Below are 15,813 nucleotides of genomic sequence, written 5' to 3'. Positions count from 1 at the left end.
ACTCTGAGTGAAGAAAAAAGTCCTCAGGTGGCCCTGAAGCCCTACATGATCCCTGGGGTCCCAGGTTCCTCTCTTATGCCGTAACTATCTTGCTCATTCTCCTCTAGCCCTGCTGGCCTCCTTCCTGTCCCTGGGACATGCCAAACTGCCCCTGCCTCAGGGCCTTTGCATTTTCTTTTGTTCCCTCTGCCTGGAATACTCTTGCTTCCTTCAGGTCTCAGCTCAAATGTGTTTTTCTTAGAGAGGCCTTGCTTGACTCCTCTCTACATAGTACTAACTGCCTCCCTCTTACTTTTTTTATTTCTCATGAGCACTTACCTGACACATTACGCAGCCTCTTATATTTTTGTAGATCTTTTCACAAAAATTTTATGTTGGAGTATAGTTGATTAACAATGATGTGTTAGTTACAGGTGTACAGCAGAGTGATTCACTTATACCCATACAAGTATCCATTCTTTTTCAAATTCTTTTCCCGTTTAGGTTATTACAGAATACTGAGCCGAGTTCCCTGTGCTATACAGTAGGTTCTTGTTGATTATCTATTTTAAATATAGTAGACACAGCTTCTTATTTGTTGACTGCCTTTCTTTCCTTGCAGAATATAAGTTCCCAGAGGGAGGGAACTATGCTTTGTTTACTGCTATTCCCATAGTACTGAGAGCAGTGCCCGGCGCATAGTAGATGCTCAGTAACCACCTGTGGAGTGGGTGCATGAGTGTGTCCTGTCTGAAGGGGTAACCTCAGTGAGTGGTTTCCTTAGTAATTTGTAACAATCTAGAGAGACTTAATAAAATTAAGTCCAGTAAAAGATAATTGTGTGTGTGTGTGGTGGAGCTGGAGATGGGAAAGGGGATGCGGGGTGGTGAGGGAGGTACAGATATTGAATGTTCCACAAAGCCATATATAATGTTAGAATAATAATAGCTAGGTGAGAACTGTGTTTTAGAATAAGTAATTTTGGAAGTAAATGAGTCTGGTTCAGTTTATCAGTTCACTGTAGTTTTTATTTATTCAACATGAAGAGAAAAACATCACAAAGCAAGTGACCCAAAATAGCACATTTTGTGCATTTCTTCAGCCCCTTGGCAGCATCAGGCAGATGTGTTCGCTCTGCACTGACTTGTGTGTGAATCTCCCGGCTCTTCACCCGCAGCTTGTTGACCTGGGACCCGGCAATGTCAGCCCGTTCCTCGGCCTCCTCCAGCTCGTGCTGGAGCTTGCGGAATTTGGCAAGATTAGCATTGGATTGTTCCTCCTAAGAATAAAGTTGTGAGAGTTAGACTTTGTGGTTCTCATTGCACTTGTCACAAACAGGATTATTTCCTCAACTCAGATATTTCCTTCTTACGGTTTGTTTGTCATATCTGATTTCAAATCCAGACAGAACTTGTAACTTCAGTTACATTTTTTACTCTAAAGAATGAAAGAAGAAATAGTTTTGAAATGGAAGAGACGAGCTCATTATGTCAAACCCATGTATACGTGAAGTCTATTTATGATGTATGGACTGAGTGGAAAGGAGGAAGAGACCCATGTGCGCTCGCTCACAGAGGTTAGACAGTAAATGTAAGGTCAAATTCTAACTTTGGGAAAATCCCAGTTGAAGTGTTTTTGCCATATATTTTGACTCTGGTATACAGAGACGCTGCGGGTGGGGGGATGGGGATAGGAAGAAAGTATGCCCTTTGTTGGTTGCACTTACTACCATTCGTGCCTCTCCCTTTCGTGTTCCCTATTCTTACCTCTTACCCACTACATTGTGTCTGGAAGAGTGGGGAACAACCAGGAAAAGTGAAGCTGGAGAATCTTCCAACACATCCTAATTTGCTACAGCGAATGTGCAGGGATAAGTCCCTGCTGATGACAGTGGTAGTGAGGGAAGGAGTCAGCTGGGGTAAAAGATTTCTGTTTGGCTTTTGGGAACAATTGATTTTGTGCATTTCTAGAGGGAGAGGAATATTTATCATGGTGTTAGATTTTCTGCTGCATATTCTTTGCAGCTATCAAGTAAGGTGGGTTATTTGGAATTTTCTTTTTTTCCCCCAACCCCTACAAATTGCTTAATAATAAAAATATCTCGTCTTGAGGTCTTATTCTATAATTAGGATTTGGGGGTAAATTCATATTTATATCATCTCTCTTAAAATAAGAATGACATATTCTTACTTGGTCTCTTTCTTTCTCATTAACACATTCTCTTAATATACTTTCTACCCCCAACGAAGTTTCCTTCTTCCCTCAAGGGCTTAAAGATACTTACAGCCTCCTCAGCTTGTCTCTTGTATCATTTCACCTTTGCCTGTAATTTATCTACCAGGTCTTGCAGCCTGAGAACATTCTTGCGGTCTTCCTCAGTCTGGAAGTTTGAAAAAAATGGTCTGCATTGAATCCAACAAAATCAACCCACTACAGGTGGTGAAGTAAATCACTTTGATATGATGGCAGGCGGGCCTGGGGTAAATGTGGTCAACTCTGAGGCTTCCTTCATAGTATTAACAATAGCCACTCTTGTTAAATGTCCACTGTGTGCAGGCACTATATTGGAGAGTTATACACGTCTCTAATCCTTACCTCCCTACTCTGGTGAGTAGATGTTTTTATTCTATTTTACAGGTGATGAATTAAGGTTGAGAGTGTTAGGTAACCTATCCGAGTTTAAAAAGTAAGAGGCCAAACTAGGACTAATACCAGTTTATCTGTCTTTGAAACCTGTATTCGTTCCTCACTTACACGATTTTCTAAAGGCCTTCCTGATTTTCCTAGCTTAGGAAAGGGTCTGTGATAGGTGATTGTGTCATTTGCCCCTTATGTATATCGAGTTAACATGTAGCTATTTGTGAGTACCACATAGTCACCAGGTTTTCAATTTCCCTTTGTGCAGGAAGTCTGGATATTCTAGAAAGCTCTTCCCCTTACCTGATAGGTGAGTTCCTTTACTCTTCTCTTGTGTTTCCGCAAACCTTTAACAGCCTCAGCATTACGTTTCTGCTCACTTTCAACCTCTCCTTCAAGCTCACGTACCTACAATCAAGAAAGATACTTATATAGTCAGTTTTGGGGGATGTTAATTAACTCAGGACCTACTGAAGATATTGGGTGGCTGTCCCCAGCCACAGGATAAGGATGGGAATCAATATACAAGAAGAGAGAAGGATGGGGGAGTGCCGTTTTCACTTCCCGGATTCAGAGAGATTAAGAGACCCACCCTGGCCTCCAGCTTCTGGATGTGCTTCTTGCCGCCCTTCAGGGCCAGCTGCTCAGCCTCGTCCAAGCGGTGCTGCAGGTCCTTCACCGTCTGCTCCAGGTTCTTCTTCATCCGCTCCAGGTGGGCGCTGGTGTCCTGCTCCTTCTTCAGCTCCTCGGCCATCATGGCCGCCTAATTAGTAAATAAACCAGTATAATAAACCTGGTAATGGCAGGTAACACACAGTGTCGTTAAACAAATGCTCATTTGCTCACGTCAGTGATGGCCTTCTCGGCCTTCTCTTCTGCATTGCGCGATTCTTGAATTACTTCTTCCACTTCACTCTGGAGTTGTGAAACATCATTTTCCAATTTTTTCTTGGTGTTGATCAGGCTGGTGTTCTGTTAAAAGGAGTGGAAATTTACAAGACCTGCAGTTTGCACACTTGGGATTTTACAAATGTCTTACTCGTTGGCTTATGCAGGGGACTAATGGCAACATTTCACTGAACTTTAAATATTTGTTCAGTGCAAAATGTTAATCATTTGCAAGGTTGGTTACCCCGCCCCGCCACTGCCCCAATGTCCATCTGATTTATGCATAAGGACATGGAGGTTCAAGAATGTCTATATTAGTTAATTGCTCTTTCAATTATATGTCAACCAGACATCGCTAGTGTTCTGTCCTTAAAAGTTTGGAAATATTAGAAAAGAGTCGATTCTTTTTGTGAGAGCCTGGCACTGAGAGTTTCTCAGTTAGAAGGAATCTATTCTCTGTTAGCTTGAATGGTTTGCTCCCTTGGGGAATACTGAATTACTCTTACGAAACATTTTCTTAAAATTTCAACCCAGTGGTTCTCTAAGGGAAGCAATATCACCTCAGTGGGTATTTGGAAATGTATGGGGGTGGATATTTGTGGTTGTCAGAATAACTAGGGCGTGCTACTGCATTTAACGCCCGGGCTGGTCAGCGATGCTGAGTGTCCTGCAAGGCACAGGGACTGTGAACATAGCAGTGCTGAACGCTGAAGCGCTCCTGATGGGAAACGCTACGCGGAACATTTTCAGATTTTGGAGTCAACAGATATCTTTATTCAAGTTTATTCCACACCATGGTTTTCAAAATAATCTAGTCAAATCTTTTTAAATAAAAAAAGTAATACCCCTGCCCCGTTTTGGTAGAAAATCTTAAAAAGAACACACAGCAAAAAATCATCTATAATCGCATCACTTCTAGGTAATTGCAATTAATATTTTAAAGCATCTCCCCCATCCTTTTAAATATACACATATTTATAAAAATAGAGTACTTCCATATTATAATTCTGATTCGTCACTTTACAGTACACCAGCATTTGTTTGATGTGAGGGTCCCACCTGGGTGTGCAGGAGCTGGACGCGCTTGCTGGTGTCCAGGAGCTCCTGCTCTGCCATCTTCCTGCTCCACTCCGTCTGCTCCAGGGTGGCCGGCAGCTCCTCGATCTCGGCCTGCAGCAGGTTGGCTCTGCGCTCCACGATCGCCAGCTGCTCCTTCAGGTCCTCTTGGCCCCGGAGAGCATCATCAACGTGGAGCTGGGTATCCTGTTAAGTTAATAAAAAGGCTTAGACACTCTGAAGAGGATGTGAACATCCCAGGAGATGAACTGGAAGAATGGGTTGGTGCCAGGAACGGGAAATGACAGGCCTGTCATTTGAAGGAGCATGAAAATGGGGCTGTCACCTGCTTAGGTGAGAGAGGATTATCAGGAGACTGATTCTTGTTGTGTTTTATGCCATCAACTTGTTATTTTTCATGTGTGAGTCACCAGTATCTATAATTTATGGAGCATTTTCCATATGCTGTACCCAGCACTTGACATCTGTCTTCTCACTTCATCCTCACAAGTAACCCTATGAGGTGGGTAGTTTCATTCTTAATTAGTAGAAGAAACAGAGGTTCTGAGAGGTTCTAATAACTTGCCTAAAATCAGGCAGCTAGTAAGTGACAAAACTAAGACTTGACCTCAGGCCTATTGGTGCCAAAGTCTTTTAATTTCTCTCATATCATAGCTTATCTCTGGGCTTCTGTTTGTTCTTTTATAGAACGTTTCTTTAAAAATAATATATTCGGACTTCCCTGGTGGCGCGGTGGTTAAGAATCTGCCTACCAATGCAGGACACATGGGTTCGAGCCCTGGTCCGGGAAGATCCCACATGCCACGGAGCAACTAAGCCCGTGTGCCACAACTACTGAGCCTGCGCTCTAGAGCCCATGCTCCGCGACAAGAGAAGACACCGCAATGAGAAGCCCACACACCGCAACGAAGAGTAGACCCTGCTCGACGCAACTAGAGAAAGCCTGCGTGCAGCAACAAAGACCCAATGCAGCCAAAAATAAATAAATATATATTCTATGTGTATTTATTTTTAGCTACCTCCATACTATGAACTGTATAATTTGTTAAAAGAAAAAAAAAAAGGATGGTGTAACAAGAAGGTGTTGTGATGAATGGGAGATGGGTCACTTCCCTGACTTGTCTGGGCTGTTAATGTGGACCCATCTACCTTCAGGATCCCTTGGGTGTTCCTGTAGTTCCTCAAGCTCTCTGCTGCCAAGCGGTTGGCGTGGTTCAGCTGGATTTCCATTTCATTCAGATCTCCTTCCATCTTCTTCTTGACTCTCAGGGCATCATTCCTGCTCCTGATCTCAGCACCCAGTGCGCTCTGCATGGTCTCCACGACTCTAAGGTGGTTCCTCTTCAGCTGGTCAATTTCCTCATCTTTTTCAGCAATTTTCTTATCAACTTCAGACTTGACTTGGTTCAACTCCAGCTGGATACGCAGGATCTTTCCCTCTTCATGTTCAAGAGGTGCCTTAACAAAACAGTGATCAATTAATTAATAATCAATTAATAATGGAAAATGAATATTTGGAGGGTATTCCCTTGTGAGCCAAACTCTTACTAATATCAGTTTGTCTAATATTACAAAGTATAATAAAACAGCTCTAGGACCCTACTAGGTAAATCATCCTTTAATTTATTCAGTCATAGACTTTATTGGGCAACTCTGTAATAAGGGTGCTTTGGAAAGTATAAAGTGCTATACAAATATTATTCATATGAGTAGTAACAAAAATTATATGATTAAACTTATGTGTAGTAAACAGGAATTCTCTCCCGTTCTATAAATTAAAATGTTCATGTGATTCCTGTTGTAGAAATTCTCAGTTTTAAAACATATCTATATTTTTGATTACAAAATATGTGTCCATTGTGGAATGTGGGGTAATTTATAAAAACAAAACCTTCCTATTTTGCCTCCACTTAGAGGCACAATTTTAATGTGGTACATTTTTTTCTAGTTTTTTTCCTATTTATATATATTTATACATGATAAAGTTCTATTGTATATGCAAATGTGTGTCTTGCTTTAAAAATTATCCTCTACCATAAATATTTCCCCATATTAACTACATTTAATGGCTGTAGAAAATTGCATCATATGGATGTTCTATAGTTTGCTTTACCTTGTTTTTGGATTGGACATCTTGTGTGTAAGCTTTGCCTACATTTAGGATAATTTTCTTGGGATAGATTCTTAGAAATAGAACTGATAGGTCATATTATTACATTTTTAAGACTTTTGATAACTATTGCCAAATTGCCCTTCATAAAGGTTATATGAGTTCAGATTCTCACCTGCTCTGTAATAATGGATCCATCTCATAGTACCATTGCCCAATGAAAACAGTGGTGTTTCTACCAATGTTTATCTTTGATTTTCCCCCCACAACATCAATATACATACCTCTGCTTCCTCTAAGGCAGCCTGAATTTCACATTTCTCTTGTTCCACTTGCTTCTTTATTTTCTCCAGTTCATGGATTTGCTTCCCTCCCTCAGCAATCTGCCCAGTGAGGTCCGAAATCTCCTCTGTGGGTGAACAGAAGGGAGAAGTGGTCAGACTGATATAACATGGAAAGGTCTTTCCAGGGCCATATAGGGTAGGGAAGTTCAAGAGCACTCATGCTGCAAGTTCTTATTTTCTCTCTTTAGCATTTCAAGTTGTTCCAGGGATTCCTCGTAGGCATTCTTGACCTTGAACAGCTCAGTACTGAGAGAACGGGACTCCCTCTGGGAGGCCTCAAGTTCAGCCTGGGTTTCCTCATACTTCTGTTTCCATTCTGATAGGACCTGAAAAGCGGTAAACTGTCAGCTAATGGAAGGAGAAAGGGAGACTAAGTAAAACATCGGTGGAGTTTGAGCAGGTTGGGCCACCTTGTCAAAGTTCCTTTGCTTCTTATCGAGAGCCGCGCAGGCAGCATTAGACCGCTCCACATTAAGCATGAGGTCCTCCACTTCATTCTGGAGCCGCTGCTTGGTCTTCTCAAGGGAAGCGCATTTGGCGTTCACGGCTTCTACGTGTTCCTCGGCTTCCTGCAGACGCTGGGCCAGCTTCTTCCTGAAAAGTTAGCCAGGCAGTTAAGGAGAGAGGTCAGGAACAGGGGCAAGTGCTAAACTCCTCAACCCCCTTTCATAGTCCTTTTTCTACAATGTCAAGTAGCATGGTTTTCAAAACTGTGGTAGCCAGAACTGCTTTCCAGATGGATTAAACTGTGAAAAGGTCCAAAGTGGTGAACAACTGGACTCAAGTCCTTTTTGTTTGTGAATTGTTAGAGGCCATTGTTGGAGCTGACATTGTATGTATCTTACAGCATATGATTTCAGGATTTTCAGGGCTTCTGATTGAGTATGGTATGGAGAATGATTAGCCAGAGCAGTTCTATTGATTGATTTATATCTCATCTCATTCCAAAAAGGATTTGAGACTAACTAGATATTTTATTGGTCACAGATATACTGGGCATATTCTTTTGCTTTCTCAGACTTTACATTTTATTTTATATACTTTTCTTCCTAGAGAAAAATAGCCAGTTTCTTCTAATAATATATATTTGGTCAGTCTCACCTGAGAGAGGAATGGATAAATAAATCAGGATAATTCATGTAGTCTAAGCAAAGGCAGGGTTTTTCTTTTTATTCCTTCTGAATTGTCTACATTCTTTCTTTACTCCCAATTGTGTGCCAACTATACATGCCTAAGGTACACAAAAACCTTTAGCCGTAATGCTCTAGAAGATCTACCTGAAGGTCTCCTTTGGTCTGTACCCAGACTAAGGCTTTACTTTATTCAGACTAACCCTGAACATTATGCACAGTTCAGATGGCCTCCAACATGAGTTTTAAGAGATCTGTCTTTGTACTACAATACTTAAGAAGGTGGTCTCTGGAATCAGAATGTCTGGTTCTAATCCCAGCTGTACTATTTATTAATCATATGCTCTTGTGTTAGTTGGTTAACCTCTCACAGTCTCAATTTCCTCATCTGTAAAACAGGGATACGAATAATAATGCAATGTAATGTTGCTATGAAAACTAAATGAGTTAATAATAGGATAGTATTTGACACAGTATGGCACTTAGGGTAGCTTCTGCTTTTGTTATGTTATCATCATCATCACAGCTGTTTCTGGGAGTTGCTGAGTTGGGCAGCTGGGAAACCATGTCATGTCCCTCCTCTAGAGTTCACAGTACACACTTGGCCTCCTCCAGCTCCTCTGTGCGCTGGATGGCGTCCGTCTCGTATTTGGTTCTCCACTGGGCCACCTCGCTGTTGGCCTTGGACAGCACCCTCTGCAGCTCGGCCTTGGCTTCCTGCTCCTCCTCATACTGTCCCCGCAGCAGGTCACAGTCGTGGCGGGAGGACTGCAGGGCGTGGGCCAGGGCGTTCTTGGCCTGTGGAAGTATGAGTTCAGTGACAAATTCATTTCTTCAGTGATATTTAATTTATACACTTAAAGGAGAACCTAACTGAATATGTTTAGATTTGATCAGTCGAGAATACTTTTGGTAAAACTTACTTTAGTTTCTTCCTCTAGCTGACATTTCAGCTCCTCAGTCTGCTGCGTAGATGCTTGTTTGGTCCTTGAAACCTGAGAGACCAAAGCATCTTTCTCATCCAATTGTCGGGAGTATTCACCTAAGAATTACCGAAGTAAAGGAATTTGTTCATGGCATAAACAAACAAGCCTAAAGTTTGTATATATAATTATATGTATATGACAAATATATACTTTATCTAATTATAAATATTGTTACAGAATTGGCTAGATTAAAAAGCAGCATTGCTATTGTAGTGTAACAAATAAACTAGTCTGCTGATTCTTTCTTGCTTTTTTTTATTTCTTCTAACCCGCTCAGCAAATTCCTATAGTTGATTACTCCCCTCTAATATGGGAGTATTGCTGTTAATTCAGAACCCCTGGGATTGCTTTTGTCTAGTACATAATTGCGGGACTGAGGGAAATCTCTACCCGCTTCCGTCTGCAGGCGTGCTCTCTGAGCCGTCAGGTCATTGATCAGCCGCTGCTGCTCTTCCTCCTTTGTCTTAAGTTCACTCACTTGATCTTCTAGAGCGCGGCACATCTTTTCAAGGTTTCCCTACAGCACATGTACCCGTGAAAGATGAGACATTGAATACAGTGAAAAAAAAAAAAAAGTTACCACTGGATTCTTAAAATATTTTTAGAGTGAATAAATTTATGTCAAGTGTGAGTAGAAACTTATGGCACCAACTCTATGGAACATGCTAGGATTCAAGTATGACGGGTGCATAATCTCCCTAAAGTGCTCATTGTTGGAACTCATTCATTTATCCCAGTGATACTTGACACTGATACTTAAAGTAGATTTGGAAATAATCTTAACAAATTATATCCAGTATTTTAAAAAAATGAAATAAAATGGAATAGATTAGAATACAAAATTTTAGATCAGTGCTATAAACTGCCTACAAACCAGTGTTTAATGCCAGAGAACAATGAGGGTTCTTACAGGTTATTAACTATGCTCATTTAAAGACAGTATTGGGTACCTTGGCTTTGGAAATGGTCTCTGAATTACTGCTAAGGTCGTCAGTCTCCATCTTCAGCTCACTCGTCTCCTTCTCCAGCTTCTGCTTGACCGTCTGCATGTTGTCAATCTGCTCCCCCAGCTCGGCCACACTGTCCGCGTGCTTCTTCCTCAGCGTGGCCGCCGTGGCCTCGTGCTGCAGGGCGGCCTCCTCCAGGTCCCTGCGCATTTTCTGGAGCTCGGCTCCCGCTTCTTGTTCATCTCAGTCTGGGCCGAAGTGGCCCCACCGGCCTCTTCCAGCCGCTCGCTGATCTCCTCCAGCTCCCGGGAGAGGTCCGAGCGCTGCTTCTCTGCTTTGGCGCGGAAGGCCCGCTCCGCCTCGATCTCCTCCTCCAGCTCCTCGATGCGGGCCTGGCAGTGACACAGCACATTAACATGAACTCATCTCAATTTCAGTTTTTTTGGGTGCAGAAACAAATGGAGGTGAGATGACTCATCTGCAACTCTTTGATTTTCTTCTGTAGTTGAATTTCTACTGCCTGCTCATCTTCAATTTTGCTTAGCAGATTGCTGATTTCAAATTCTTTCCTTTAGACAGAAGAACAAGGCGTATTAGTACCCATACGAATTGAAAGATGATGTTGCATAGAATCTTTTTTCTGGAGTTCCTACTTTTTAAGTTTCTCATCAAGTTGTTGTTCTATAACTTTGCTTATTAATTAGTTGATTAGCTCAAATAATTTCTTTGCTGATTATAGGTAGTTTTATATATAAGATGATGTGACCTATGTTCTGTGAAGAGAAACGGTTTTAATTTTTCCATTCACCCATGGATGCCTTTTATTTCTTTCCTCAAGATTCTGGGTAGAACTTCCAGTACACTATTGAGTAACGGTGATGAAGGCCAGCTTCCTGGCCTTGTTCCTGATTTCAGGAGTAAATCTTTCAGTCTTTAACATTGAGCACGATGTTTGCTGTGGCTTTTTGTACTACTCTTTTCCATATTGAACAAATTTCCTTTTATTCCTGCTTTCTTGAGTGTTTTTCATGAAATAACACTGGATTTTCATTGTAGATTTTTTGCATGAATTGATATGGTTATGTGTTTTTACTTCACACCATTATTGTGGTTGAATACATTGCTTACTTTTACTATGTTGAGCAACCTGAAATTCCTGGTGTAGAGATACTTGCTTATGGCATTATCCATTTAAAGTTCTGTTGGTTTCATGTTGCTATTATTGTGTGATAGATTTTTACATTCATATTTGTAAGTTGTACTGGGGTAGTTTTCTTGTTTTTTTCCTTTATTTTTAAAATCTTTTTTAAAATAGTGGTTTTATTTCATTCTAATTATTTATTTATTTTGGCCACGTCCCATAGCTTGTGGGATCTTAGTTCCCCAGTCAGGGATCGAACCCGAGCCCTTGGCAGTGAAAGCACAGAGTCCTAACCACTGGGCCACCAGAGAATTCCCCACTTTTCTTTTTCAAGATGTATTTGTATAATCTGATTAGGCTTGGCTTGGTGTAAGTGGTTTGGAGGGTTAGCATTAGGGCTGGGGCTGGTGTGAGGGTTGGGGCTGTGTATGGTTTATGGTTGCTGTGATGGTTTAAGTTTTATGCTTAATGAGTTATTTATGGGTATGGTTAATGAATATATTTTATGGTTTGCTTATGGTTATGGTTTGGCTTATTGGTTAAGGTTTATGGTTTTGGTCTCAGGCTGTTAGGGTTCTGTGTTAGAGTGGGTGTTAGGGTATGGGTGAGAATTGGGGTACAGGTAGGATGCGGGTAGAGCATGGGTTAGGGTAAGGTACAGGTTTAGGGTACGGGTTAGGCTAAGGTTAGGTCAGGGCTTAGGGTCAGGATCAGAGTTTAGGGTTAGGGTCCATGTCAGGATTAGCGTCAAGGTTGAGCGAGGCCATTGTTTTCTGCTCCTCCAGTTCTGGATTCTCATTGATAGATGAATGAAATGTCTGCTCTGGTCACCCACTGTTTCAAATTGAGCTCAGCCTTAGTCAAGGGTTCTTAGGGCCTCAGAGGTCATGCAGGGTTTCCCTCCACCCTCCCTCCTGGGAAGGGTGATGCAGGCCCCACTCTGTGTGGGCAGCCCCAGGTCCAGCATGGCCCTGACATGCAGGATACTAAGTAGACGTGATGTAAGACTTGGTGCATCAGTCTGCCAGCCCCCAGGTGCTGCCTTTTTTTTTTTCTTAATTAATTAATTAATTAATTAATTTGGGGCTGTGTTGGGTCTGCATTGCTGCACGGAGGCTTTCTCTAGTTGCGGCGAGTGGGGGCTTCTCATTGCGGTGGCTTCTCTTGTTGCAGAGCACAGGCTCTAAGCGCGTGGGCTTCAGCAGTTGTGGCTCGCGGGTTCTAGAGCGCAGGCTCAGTAGTTGTGGTGCACGGGCTTAGTTGCTCCACAGCATGTGGGATCTTCCCGGACCAGGGCTCAAACCCGTGTCCCCTGCATTGGCAGGTGGATTCTTAACCACTGCGCCACCAGGGAAGTCTGGTGTTGCGTTCGTGAGGGCTGGTGGGGCCCTCTTGGGACTGGACGGATCCTTTGTTCCATCTGCACGGGTGTCCAAGCAGGTCTCAGAACAGCCCTTGGCCTCTGAGCGTCCAGGCAGGCACCCACGTTCCTCCAGCTCAGGTTAGCCTTGGCCCCTCCATCCCCGTGGCCAATTACTGAGCTGATTGTGTCTTTACTCTTTAAAATTAAATCACTCTCTCCAGGTGGGCGAGAAGTTTACTTGTGAACTTGGTTAGGGTTAGGGGTTAGGGGTTAAGGGTTAGGGGTTAGGGTCAGGGTTAGGGCTAGGGCTAGGGCTAGGGGTTAGGGTTAGGCTTAGGGTTGGGTTAGGGTTAGGGGTTAGGTTTAGGGTTAGGGTTAGTGTTGGGTTAGGGTTAGGGTTAAGGTAGGGTTAGGGTTGGGTTAGGGTTAGGGTTTAGGGTTAGGGTGTCCAGCCTTACGTCCCATTCAGCTGTGAGTGTAGATGTGGTCAGTCCAGTTGCATCACAGCCCCTGATTGAATTTTGTAAGAATTCCTCTCTCTCTCACTGTCTTTCTTTTTTTATAATTAATTTTTATAGTGGGGTGTAGCTGATTTGCAATGTTGTGTTTCTTGGTGCTGTACATCCACCTGAGTCACTTACAGAGAGACATCAATAAATTCTTTTCTAGTTTCTAGTAGTCAGATAGATGTTTTTTCTGTGAATAGAGTGTGCTGAGTCCACTTCCTTGAACAATGAGTATGTCTTGGCGATTACATTATTGGCGTATGGAACGGTATCTGTGCCAATTTCAACCTCCTGGTTTATGCATCACCGCACCACACTTTTCCCCTTAAGCAGCCATCAGTGTGTTTTGTAAATGTGTGATGGTGTTCGGTTTGTAATTCAGTTCATGGTTGGCGATTTTTAGATTCCCTTTATAAGTGATATCTTATGATAAGTTTCTCTTGCTGTCTAACTTATTTCACTCTCAATGACCAAACATAAGTCCCCCTGAGTTGCTGCAACTGGCCTCATTTCATTGATTTCAGGGCTGAGTAATATTCCGTTGTGCTTAAGTACCAAATTTTCTTTCACCATTTTTTCCTTCCAAGGACTATTAAGTTGTACCCAAGTCGAGGCTGTTGTAAACATAGCAGCAGTAAACGGGGTGCCTGCGTCCTGTGGATTTTTGGTTTTTCCAACATATAGGCCCATGAGTGGAAGCGCCCTATGCTTTGTAGCTCTGTTTTTTAGATGTTTTAGGAAACACAGCACACTTCTCCAGAGTGGCCGTTGGCAATTTACATTCCCCCCTTCAGCATAACAAGGCTCCCTTTTCTCCTCTCCTTGTCCTGCATATCTGGTTTTTTACCCTTTGTGAGGATGGTCCTTTTTTCTGATTCAAAGTGATACCTCTTTGTAGTGTTGATTTGCATTGCCCGCTTCTTTGGTTGGCCAAAAAGGGCGTATGCGTTTTTCCTGAATATATTCTGGAAGTTAAATTTGAGAGACAGCTTTTTTTGTTTAATTGATTAATGAATTAATTTACTTTTGGCTGTGTTGGGTCTTCGTTTCTGTGTGAAGGCTTTCTCTAGTTGTGGCAAGCGGGGGCCACTCTTCATCGCGGTGCGCGGGCCTCTCACTATCGCGGCCTCTCTTGTTGCGGAGCACAGGCTCCAGACGTGCAGGCTCAATAGTTGTGGCTCACGGGCCTAGTTGCTCCGCGGCATGTGGGATCTTCCCAGGTCAGGGCTCGAACCCGTGTCCCCTGCATTAGCAGGCAGATTCTCAACCACTGCGCCACCAGGGAAGCCCCTTGAATAGTTTTGTATTTAAAATTTGTCTGTGGGGACTTCCCTGGTGGCGCAGTGGTTAAGAGTCCGCCTGCCAATGCAGGGGACACGGGCTCGAGCCCTGGTCCGGGAAGATCCCACATGCCGCAGAGCAACCAAGCCTGCGCGGCACAACTACTGAAGCCTGCGCGCCTAGAGCCCATGCTCGCCCACAAGAGAAGCCACCGCAATGAGAAGCCCGTGCACCGCAACGAAGAGTAGCCCCGCTCGACGCAACTAGAGAAAGCCCACATGCAGCAACGAAGACCCAACGCAGCCAAACATAAATTAGAAACTACAATAAAATTTGCCTCTGAATAACTTTGAGTGAATTTGGTATAAGTTGTAAAGTTTGCATCTCCATTCACTTCATTCCAAATGGTTTCCAATTAATTGTTCCTTAACTACTTTTAGAAAGCTTTTGGGATAGAGACTCCATTTTAGTTTGAATGTCCAGTTTAATGGATTCAGCAGTCCTGTCAGTAGGGCACGCTGCCTCCAGTGACCTGTGAGGGAGGCGCGGCCTGCACTTCCTGCACTGACCACAGGGTGGCGCCGAGTTCGCCTCTCTGACCCACAGCGCATGCTCCTTCCCTGCGAACTCGATTGTGAGGTCAGCTGAGAGCAGTTGAGCCTCCTCAGGCGCGGGGGCGGAGGCGGAGGCCTTCCGGTAGGACGCCCGGCTCAGTGTCTCTGCTGAGAGGAGCTCGGTCTCCGTCTCCTTAGGACTCGCTGGGGTTTCGGCTTCAGGACAAAGTGGGGCTGCGTCCACGCTGACTAGGGAACTAGGTTTCCTGAGGACCCAGGTGATGCCTGAGGAAAAGGTGAAGAGACGGTGAGGAAAAGTGGGGAGAAGCTTCCTGTGGGCGACTGACCGTTGAGGGGGTCCGTCTTCGTGTGAGCGAGGGAGGGCTTGGCGTGGAAAGCTGGGTTTTTGTTCAGGTTTGTGTGCAGGGTAGCCAGCGTGAGTTATGGGGCGTCCAGTTTTCCCAGCACCATTTATGGTGGGGAGTGTCGTGCTCCTTGGTGTGTCCTTGGTCCCTGTGTCATAAATTCACCGACCCCGTCCGTGGGGGTTGAATTCTGGTCTCTCTGTCCTGTTCCTCTGGTCCCTGTGCCCGTTTTGAGCCAGTTCCACACTGTTTTGGTGACTGTAGCTTCTCAGCAGAGTGTGACGTCAGGGAGGGAGATGCCTCCAGCCCGTTCTCTTTTTTCAGGGTTTCTTTGGCTATTTGGGGTCCTTTGTGGTTCCCCACAGATATTAGGAGGATTTGCTCTATTTGGGGGGAAAATACCATGGAATTTTGGGAGGGATTGCATTCACTGTGTCCACTGCTTTGGGTAGCATGGATATTTTAACAACATTAATTGTTCCATTCCATGAGAACAGGATATCTT

The 15,813-nt window shown here is 43.6% G+C and overlaps 1 protein-coding gene and 1 long non-coding RNA gene across 2 annotated transcripts; both read right to left on the bottom strand.

Annotated features, from left to right (window-relative positions):
• Positions 1 to 980: 980 nt before the first annotated feature.
• Positions 981 to 2,437, bottom strand: LOC309662838. Its single transcript, XR_014265009.1, has 2 exons — positions 2,264 to 2,437; positions 981 to 1,258 (listed from the first exon to the last, which is right to left on the bottom strand). It is a non-coding gene; the product is annotated as an uncharacterized lncRNA (long non-coding RNA).
• A 141-nt stretch (positions 2,438 to 2,578) lies between these two features.
• Positions 2,579 to 10,490, bottom strand: LOC309662947 (myosin heavy chain, skeletal muscle-like; the record flags this gene model as incomplete). The annotated part of the gene is given in 14 exon segments (XM_082466156.1): positions 2,579 to 2,605; positions 2,920 to 3,024; positions 3,209 to 3,379; positions 3,463 to 3,588; positions 4,564 to 4,767; positions 5,731 to 6,039; positions 6,976 to 7,100; positions 7,196 to 7,361; positions 7,446 to 7,629; positions 8,767 to 8,963; positions 9,089 to 9,207; positions 9,542 to 9,668; positions 10,102 to 10,322; positions 10,325 to 10,490. Coding segments are annotated over 14 exon segments (2,247 nt in total), but the record flags the coding sequence as incomplete, so codon positions are not given.
• Positions 10,491 to 15,813: the final 5,323 nt, after the last annotated feature.

This window comes from Balaenoptera physalus (genome assembly GCF_965194825.1).
Source record: "Balaenoptera physalus genome assembly, chromosome: 6".
Classification (NCBI taxonomy): Eukaryota; Metazoa; Chordata; class Mammalia; order Artiodactyla; family Balaenopteridae; genus Balaenoptera; species Balaenoptera physalus.
This window is presented reverse-complemented; position numbering and strand designations above follow the sequence as displayed.